General features: G+C 33.8%; 1 protein-coding gene and 4 non-coding genes across 5 annotated transcripts in view; 3 read left to right on the top strand and 2 right to left on the bottom strand.

Annotated features, from left to right (window-relative positions):
• Window positions 1-796: 796 nt before the first annotated feature.
• Window positions 797-868, bottom strand: TRNAT-GGU (transfer RNA threonine (anticodon GGU)). Its single transcript has one exon. It is a non-coding gene; the product is annotated as a tRNA-Thr (tRNA).
• A 1,025-nt stretch (window positions 869-1,893) lies between these two features.
• TRNAY-GUA (transfer RNA tyrosine (anticodon GUA)) lies at window positions 1,894-1,977 on the top strand. The gene has a single exon. It is a non-coding gene; the product is annotated as a tRNA-Tyr (tRNA).
• Window positions 1,978-2,468: 491 nt separating this feature from the next.
• TRNAD-GUC (transfer RNA aspartic acid (anticodon GUC)) lies at window positions 2,469-2,542 on the top strand. The gene has a single exon. It is a non-coding gene; the product is annotated as a tRNA-Asp (tRNA).
• A 2,363-nt stretch (window positions 2,543-4,905) lies between these two features.
• Window positions 4,906-4,977, bottom strand: TRNAC-GCA (transfer RNA cysteine (anticodon GCA)). Its single transcript has one exon. It is a non-coding gene; the product is annotated as a tRNA-Cys (tRNA).
• Window positions 4,978-7,510: 2,533 nt separating this feature from the next.
• LOC149509936 (DNA-directed RNA polymerase subunit beta') overlaps window positions 7,511-10,000 on the top strand; it is a 7,644-nt gene continuing 5,154 nt past the window's right edge. Inside the window, exon 1 of the mRNA XM_089757639.1 lies at window positions 7,511-9,911. Coding sequence (XP_089613765.1) covers window positions 9,459-9,911 — 453 coding nt within the window. The 5' untranslated portion in view covers window positions 7,511-9,458. The remainder of the gene's footprint in view (window positions 9,912-10,000) is intronic.

Below are 10,000 nucleotides of genomic sequence, written 5' to 3'. Positions count from 1 at the left end.
AATAGGAGACTCAAAATGAAAGTTTCTTTTTCGCACTCACTCTCCATCACATTGTCAGAACAAAAGTGTCATATGTATCGATATGGAAATATTTGATATGTGAAGACATGATTTGATTTAGATTTATATCTAAAAAATTCTATATATTCTATATAGATAGAAATGGGTCTTGTTGTGTTCTGGAATCAAAGAAAGATAAGATATTGAAAAAGGCTCTTAGGTTGTAACTTGAAATAAACGTTTCTCTTTCTCTATAAAGGAATAGAATATTAATTTATTCCTAGTAACAAGAAGATTGAATCGGAAATATCGACAGATTCTTGTGGAGTCCAAATAAATATGAAAAAAAAAAAGAAATCTACTGTTCCAATTTCATCTCTATCGAATTTTAATATCAGAATAGTGGATATAGTCACGATTCAATGGGTTAGATCCACTTACTTTTTCTTTTGTTGATTTCTAATCTTTACAATTCTTTACAATGGATTTGATTGGAATAATATAATGCAAAATAAAAATAAAAATATATATATATATTTGTCAATTCAAGAGACGACTTATCATTATTCATTATAATAAACAAATGTTCAACTTTCTTTTAGAATTACTCTACTCTAACTCATTAGAATAATAACTTATTAGATAATAACTTATTAGAGTTAAATTATACAGTTTCTAATTAAATTATTATACATATACAGTTGGTTTTTTATTACCAATAAAAACAACACCCCTATTCTTCGTTTAAATATGAATACTACTATTTCACTGGAGTTTTATGAAAAAAAAAGCCAAAAGCCCCTTATCGGATTTGAACCGATGACTTACGCCTTACCATGGCGTTACTCTACCACTGAGTTAAAAGGGCCGTTCGATTCAATTACTGAATGAATCGATAAGATCTATTTATATATATATATATAAGTATAAGTTATATATATATAAGTATATGCAGTAGACTCATAGTGGCTAGTAGCTCATTCAGGAATGAGAATTCTAATTTACTTAACGTGTAGAGGGTAAAATGGGTTTATTGATATTGGATTTGATAAATATCAATGCAATGAATTGTTTCAAGGCCGATCATAATTGGCTTATCAGAACAGAACGAAATTCATTTATTTGATTTGATTAATAGATGTACCTTAGCAATTCGACATGGATCCAATATATTTTATCGAAACATGTGATGAAGAGATTTGCTTTGTCCACCGAACCCAATTTTTAGAAAAAAAAAAAAACACACATAATTTTCGATAACTTCTTGCTCCCTCTTCCCAAAATTCCAGATTTACTTTTTGTTAATTTCCTGGCTTAGTGTGAGATAGAAATACGCCTGTCTCGTCTTAATCTTAATAATGAGTGAATCAATGAATGAAAGTGGAAGAAATGAAGAATGAAAGTGGAAGAAATGAAGTTTAACTCCCCTTTTTATGTTTATGTCAGACCAATCACTTCCCGAAAGGATCTTATACTTTGTATTATTAATATAATCTAGTTTCTTTTTATAATATCGATTTATATAATATAATAATATAATAGATTGAATTTATCTAATTTATTTCTATATCTAATTTATTTCTATATAGAATAGAGTGGCGATTCAAATGAATGATTTATGAGTATAAATCATGAATCAAAAATGGAAAATCATAAAAGATGGAAAAAGCTTTCGGATCTAGTCATATCATTCCATTATATTGACAATTTCAAAAAACTGTTCATACTATGAGCATAGTATGATGTCGGTCAGGCAAATATGCCCCCATCGTCTAGCGGTTCAGGACATCTCTCTTTCAAGGAGGCAGCGGGGATTCGACTTCCCCTGGGGGTAGGGTACTACGAAAGGAAGTTGATCATGGATTATCAATAAACCTATAATTGATTCTTCCTGGGTCGATGCCCGAGCGGTTAATGGGGACGGACTGTAAATTCGTTGGCAATATGTCTACGCTGGTTCAAATCCAGCTCGGCCCAATAATTCGCTGATCCGCCATAACATAAAATGCCCATTTTTTTGTATTTTGTTTTCCAGAAAAGCCAAACAAAAAAATTAGGGAAGAATAAAAAAAGTCCAATTTTCTGATATATCCATCCCTACCGCTATTTGTTTTTTATTTGTTCTATTTATTTGTTCCCATAAATTCTGACCTTGATAATGATCTAGATTCATATCAGGATCATTAAGTATAAAGTTTAATGAAAAGAAAGAGTAAAGTAAAGAAAAAAGACTCTTTTTTTTTTTTCATTTTAAAATTGATTATCGATCGATTTGGCAATAACGAAAGGATTACTAGTAACTAGTAATCCGCGTTGCTCTCACTAAAGCGCATACCCGTATGGATATCAATATATCACTCGCGCCTTTGTTTGTTACAACACGGCGATTCGAATCTAAAATTTAAATAGAAAATGGCTTGAATGAAATCATAAGAATATCTATGCTGTACACTTTTCTTTATTGCCCTGGGATTGTAGTTCAATTGGTCAGAGCACCGCCCTGTCAAGGCGGAAGCTGCGGGTTCGAGCCCCGTCAGTCCCGACGGATACAATAAAAAAAAAATACATCAATTGATCCCTCCATTTTCTGTGAAAGGGAATACAAATGAAAGAATTTCATTCCCAAGGATAGCCTTTTTTATTTATTTTTTCCTTTCCATTTTTTGTTGGGGTTTATTTGTAAACTATTTGTAAACGGTGAAAGTGGAAAAGCAGTCAGATGATACATCATCAGATGATTGTACAAGGAAGGCGGTAGATTATCGAAAAGAAAGAGTGGAAAAGAATATATAGAAATAAAGGAAAGGAATTCTTTTGATTGGGCCAGGAATCCAATTTTGTATTCGGTGTGGATAAAAGAGCTTCCTATGTTATACTATTCAATTCTCGACGGTGAATCGATTTGATAGCTTAGATATTGTTATTCATGATATTGATCCGATTCGATGTCATTGAAATGTAAGTCATCGCATTGAATTTACAAGCGACAAATTTATCATCTCTATGGGATTAAATCCCGAGTTATTGCGAAGTAAAAAAAACAATGAAATTATGGAAGTAAATATTCTCGCATTTATTGCTACAGCGCTGTTCATTCTAGTTCCTACCGCCTTTTTACTTATAATATACGTAAAAACTGTCAGTCAAAGTGATTAATTTGAATGAAACTTGACTTTTTATCAAGGATTTAAGAAAAAAAGGATTCCAATTTCACGTCTTAAATAAATTAAATAAAATGAATGGACTAGAATCAGCAGTATCCTATCAAACTCGATAGTATGGTAGAAAAAAAATATGAATCTTTCTACCATACTATCCATATCTATTATTGTAATGTATAAAGATACAAGCTTAATATAGATGAATCTACAATATGTATCTTCATACATGTCGATATCAATTAAATATATGTAATGAAATATATGTAATGTACATAGTATCTCAATTTTATTTCTTCGCTTGATCTATTTTATTTGTGTTGATTTCAATCAATCTGAAATAATTGAAAGGCAAGTCTTACGATTTTCTAATTCTTTCATTTCATGGAACCGATTTTTAATTTAACTTCTTTTCTTTGATCCATGATATGAAATGAGTCAATAAAGCATGGCATAAATAAAATTCCTAAAATAATAAATAAAACAGGGGGTAAGTGTGCAATATGTGACTACACTAAGGCAAGATCTTATTAAATAAAAGAACTACTTTTTTTCTCTTTGAACAGTAACAGTAAAGAGGGAAGGAAATAAAAACAAACAAATACAGAAAAAAAAAAGGGGGGGGGGTTCCTTGTCCCTCATTGTCCATATATAACTCTGGTAAGAGCTGGTTCATCAAAATAGAAAATTTAGGAAGAATTCTTTTTTTTTTTTAATAAATTGCCTATCATCCGTATCCCTTTTACTTTCGAAATACGAACATGGGAATTATTGAAATGTTTGTTTGATTTTGATTGAAAGGGTATTATTCATAGAATACATTACTCCACTAGAATCCAAGAATTTCGAAATGAAGACTAATAAAATAGTTAAAAAGGCTTTGCAAAACGATCTAGAAAACAATTGATACGGTTTGATTCCTCAACCCAATTAGAAGTACCCCTAGAGTCCACTTCTTCCCCATACTACGAGTGAAAGGGAAAATGTAAAGACTACCATTAAAGCAGCCCAAGCAAGACTTACTATATCCATGTGTATTATGTCCCCTAATTTCTATGAATATGAAACAAATAGGAAGGAATTTTTCCATTATTGTTCACTAATAATAGTGGAATTACCGGTGCAGAGTCAAAAGGAAAAGGGAATTCTGACACACCACCGTTGATGAAACACTTCAATAAATCCGCTTATAACAAGTTCTTATATGATTTCTAGTAAAATCGAGAACCATTAAGCACAAGCAAAATACGCAGTAACACTTTTGGAAGTATCAAAAGAATGTTACTCACATGTAGCAATAATAAGACTTCTTCTTTCTTTTGGTGTCCCTTATTAAGTAAAAGCCAATTATCCATCCAATCTAATATTGATTGGATGCCTGAACACTCAGAGACTTTCATCAGTCTGTATACAAAGTATCTTCCAACCCTTCTACAACCATTCATTAGTTAATTAAACACTCCCGTTATCCAATCTAATTCAAGACTCCGATAGTAGCCCCTCTATTAGTAGGGGAGGGGCTACCATATCAAGATTTACTCATTCCCTTCCACTACTCTAGTTTTTCCTTGAATCCTAGACGTAAGGATTTACAACACTTTAGAAAACAAAACCTCCGGAAGTTTATAATCAAGTTTATAATCAAGAAAGTATCAAGAGTCCTTTTCTTACACTTGTTTTTGCCGGAGAAAATTGGTCGAGTTATATCAGCAAAACAGAATATAGGATTTCGCGTTTTTTGTTGATCAGGCGACACCCGGATTTGAACTGGGGAATAAGGGATTTGCAGTCCCCCGCCTTACCGCTCGGCCATGTCGCCAAAAGGCTACAAACAAAAAAATGAGAGTATCCCCTTTTTATTTTTAGATTGGATCCATACCTTCAATTGGTTATAGTATCTCAAGACACACAATATCTAAAAACAAAAACTTTCCCTTTCTTTTTTCTTTTCTATTGAAAAAGAAAATGTGGATTCTCAGTTACAAAAGTAAAAATGCAGGACAAAAAAATTGGAACCATTAACTATTAACTATTGACGGCAAATTTATGGACGATTCTTCTTCACTTGTCTTTCTCTAATGGTATAAGAAAATAAAAATGGATACATAACTAATTAGTATTGATTTTTTTTTTCAATTTTTCAATTCAATAAAAAAACTTTCTTAATTTCAATTATAAATTATATAATTATAAATTATATTATAATAATATAACAGCAATTATGAGTCTATGTAAACCCCCGAACATAAGTTGTTACACAGCTCTAGTTATCTAATGAGGTATTTTATCTATCTAGATATGATGTCCATAGGGAATCAGCAAGAAATTATCGTGTTTCAATTTTTCATTGAATAGATTAAAATTAAAGAAAAAATAGAATTTTTGATAGAGCACGCCATGTGTTGTCTCCACTAGAGAGCTATAATGGAATAAAAAGAAAAGAGGAAAGACATATATAAATAGAAATGCTATATCTGCATATGTTTAATAAATACAAGCCCTCTTTTCGTACGCACTTCAATCATATTCTAAATATTCTACTAAAAAATAAAAAACTAAAAAATGGGTAAAAACATCTCTCTTCTCTGCGAATCATTTTTTGAACAGAACAATGGAATCTATGAAAAAATTAAGTGCTAGAAAAATCAACTCTCTCCCGATATATATTTTATGATTATTTTGTCTTTATCTCAACGAACAGATCAAATCAGGAATTCATTTCATTTTTCTGGTATTCAATCGGATTGGAATATGGAATATCATAATAATGGTAGAAATTGAATTATTATTTTTTTTTTTGATATTCTATACAAAACTCCATAAGGCTAAATGGCATTTATCAATTCTTTTATGTAGCTGTTTGTTATAAATATAAATTAAAATTTGAGTATAATTTTTCTTCTTCCGTTCATACGCATTTCATACATTCCATATATATTATATGGTATATGGAGTTAGATAAAATTTCATGTGATTCAGTAAACAGAATAGAAATTCAATTCCATCATTATTAGATCGATTCATATGATTCGATGAAGAATGAGAAAAGAATGGGATTTTTTTGATAAATGGGAAATTCAAAATGCTCGGGAATGAAAATGGGGAAATGTATACAATACCTGGGTTGAATCAGATACAATTTGAAGGATTTTGTGGGTTCATGGATCGGGGCTTAACAGAAGAACTTGATAAGTTTCCAAAAATTGAAGATACAGATCAAGAAATTGAATTTCAATTATTTGTGGAAACATATCAATTGGTGGAACCGTTGATAAAAGAAAGGGATGCTGTATATGAATCACTCACATATTCTTCTAAATTATATGTATCCGCAGGATTAATTTTGAAAACCAGTAAGGATATGCAAGAACAAACAATTTTTATTGGAAACATTCCTTTAATGAACTCCCTCGGAACTTCTATAGTAAATGGAATATACAGAATTGTGATCAATCAAATATTGCAAAGCCCCGGTATCTATTATCGATCAGAATTGGATCCTAACGGAATTTCGGTCTATACTGGTACCATAATATCAGATTGGGGGGGGAGGTTCGAATTAGAGATTGATAGAAAAGCAAGGATATGGGCTCGTGTAAGTAGGAAACAGAAAATATCTATTCTAGTTCTATCATCAGCTATGGGTTCGAATCTAAGAGAAATTCTAGAGAATGTTTGCTACCCTGAAATTTTCTTGTCTTTCCTGACCGATAAGGAAAAAAAAAAAATTGGGTCAAAAGAAAATGCCATTTTGGAGTTTTATCAACAATTTTCTTGTGTAGGCGGGGATCCGGTATTTTCTGAATCCTTGTGTAAGGAATTACAAAAGAAATTCTTTCAGCAAAGATGTGAATTAGGAAGGATTGGTCGACGAAATATGAACCAGAGACTGAATCTTAATATACCTCAGAACAATACATTTTTGTTACCGCGAGATATATTGGCAGCTGCGGATCATTTGATTGGAATGAAATTTGGAATGGGTACACTTGACGATATGAATCATTTGAAAAATAAGCGTATTCGTTCTGTAGCGGATCTCTTACAAGATCAATTCGGATTGGCTCTGGTTCGTTTAGAAAATGTAGTTAGAGGAACTATATGCGGAGCAATTAGGCATAAATTGATACCGACTCCTCAGAATTTGGTAACTTCGACTCCATTAACAACCACTTATGAATCCTTTTTCGGATTACACCCATTGTCTCAAGTTTTGGATCGAACAAATCCATTGACACAAATAGTTCATGGGAGAAAATTGAGTTATTTGGGCCCCGGAGGATTGACCGGGCGAACTGCTAATTTTCGGATACGAGATATCCATCCTAGTTACTATGGACGCATTTGCCCAATTGACACGTCTGAAGGAATCAATGTTGGACTTATTGGATCCTTAGCAATTCATGCCAGGATTGGTCGTTGGGGGTCTCTAGAAAGTCCATTTTATAAAATATTTGAGAGATCAAAAAAAGCACAGATGCTTTATTTATCCCCAAGTCGAGATGAATATTATATGGTAGCGGCAGGAAATTCTTTGGCCTTGAATCAGGGTATTCAGGAAGAACAGGTTGTTCCGGCTCGATACCGCCAAGAATTCCTGACTATTGCATGGGAACAAGTTCATCTTCGAAGTATTTTTCCTTTTCAATATTTTTCTATGGGAGCTTCCCTCATTCCTTTTATCGAGCATAATGACGCGAATCGGGCTTTAATGAGTTCTAATATGCAACGCCAAGCAGTTCCGCTTTCGCGTTCCGAGAAGTGCATTGTTGGAACTGGGTTGGAACGCCAATTGGCTCTAGATTCAGGGGTTCCCGCTATAGCCGATCAAGAGGGAAAGATCATTTCTACCGATACTGACAAGATTATTTTATCGGGTAATGGGGATACTCTAAGCATTCCATTAGTTATGTATCAACGTTCCAACAAAAATACTTGTATGCATCAAACTCCCCGGGTTCAGCGGGGTAAATGCATTAAAAAGGGACAGATTTTAGCGGATGGTGCCGCTACGGTTGGTGGCGAACTCGCTTTGGGCAAAAACGTATTAGTAGCTTATATGCCATGGGAAGGTTACAATTTTGAGGATGCGGTACTCATTAGCGAGCGTCTAGTATATGAAGATATTTATACTTCTTTTCACATACGAAAATATGAAATTCAGACTCATGTGACAAGCCAAGGTCCTGAAAGAATCACTAACGAAATATCGCACCTAGAAGCCCATTTACTCCGCAATTTAGACAAAAATGGAATTGTGATGCTGGGATCTTGGGTGGAGACGGGCGATATTTTAGTAGGTAAATTAACGCCTCAGGTGGCGAAAGAATCATCATATGCTCCAGAAGATAGATTATTACGGGCCATACTTGGGATTCAGGTATCCACTTCAAAGGAAACTTGTCTAAAATTACCTATAGGTGGGAGGGGTCGAGTCATCGATGTGAGATGGATCCAGAAAAAAGGGGGTTCTAGTTATAATCCGGAAACGATTCGTGTATATATTTCACAGAAACGCGAAATGAAAGTAGGCGATAAAGTAGCCGGAAGACATGGAAATAAGGGTATCATTTCCAAAATTTTACCTAGACAGGATATGCCTTATTTGCAAGACGGAAGACCTGTTGATATGGTCTTCAACCCATTAGGAGTCCCTTCACGAATGAATGTGGGACAGATATTTGAATGCTCGCTTGGGTTAGCAGGGAGTCTACTAGATAGACATTATCGAATAGCACCGTTTGATGAGAGATATGAACAAGAGGCTTCGAGAAAACTAGTGTTTTCCGAATTATATGAAGCCGGTAAGCAAACAGCGAATCCATGGGTATTTGAACCCGAGTATCCAGGAAAAAGCAGACTATTTGATGGAAGAACGGGGGACCCTTTTGAACAACCTGTTATAATAGGAAAACCTTATATCTTGAAATTAATTCATCAAGTTGATGATAAAATACATGGGCGTTCCAGTGGACATTATACACTTGTTACACAACAACCACTTAGAGGAAGGTCCAAGCAAGGAGGACAACGGGTAGGAGAAATGGAGGTTTGGGCTCTAGAGGGATTTGGTGTTGCTCATATTTTACAAGAAATGCTTACTTATAAATCTGATCATATTAGAGCTCGCCAAGAAGTACTTGGTACTATGATCATTGGAGGAACAATACCTAAACCTGAAAATGCTCCAGAATCTTTTCGATTGCTCGTCCGAGAATTACGATCTTTGGCTCTGGAACTGAATCATTTCCTTGTATCTGAGAAGAACTTCCAGATTAATAGGAAGGAAGCTTAATCGGAATGAATCAGAATTTGTCTTCTATGATCGACCGATATAAACATCAACAACTCCGAATTGGCTCAGTTTCTCCCCAACAAATAAGTGCTTGGGCCAATAAAATCCTACCTAATGGAGAAACCGTTGGAGAGGTGACAAAACCCTATACTTTTCATTACAAAACCAATAAACCGGAAAAGGATGGATTATTTTGTGAAAGAATTTTTGGACCTATAAAAAGTGGAATTTGCGCTTGTGGAAATTATCGAGTAATTGGAAATGAAAAGCAGGGCCCTAAATTTTGTGAACAATGCGGAGTTGAATTTGTTGATTATCGGATACGAAGATATCAAATGGGATACATAAAACTGGCATGTCCAGTAACTCATGTATGGTATTTGAAACGTCGTCCTAGTTATATCGCCAATCTTTTAGATAAACCTCTTAAAGAATTAGAGGGTCTAGTATACTGCGATGTGTGATTTGATCGAAATTATGATTTTACCGATTAGCAATGAGAAACTGTCATCCCATTCAATCGAATTGGGATGCCCTGGATCTGACA

Source organism: Durio zibethinus, unplaced genomic scaffold (assembly GCF_047325235.1).
Source record: "Durio zibethinus cultivar Kanyao isolate XHJ-2024 unplaced genomic scaffold, ASM4732523v1 HiC_scaffold_95, whole genome shotgun sequence".
In the NCBI taxonomy this organism is placed as follows: Eukaryota; Viridiplantae; Streptophyta; class Magnoliopsida; order Malvales; family Malvaceae; genus Durio; species Durio zibethinus.
Note: the sequence above shows the minus strand (reverse complement) of the source record. Positions and strands in the feature narration are given on the sequence as shown.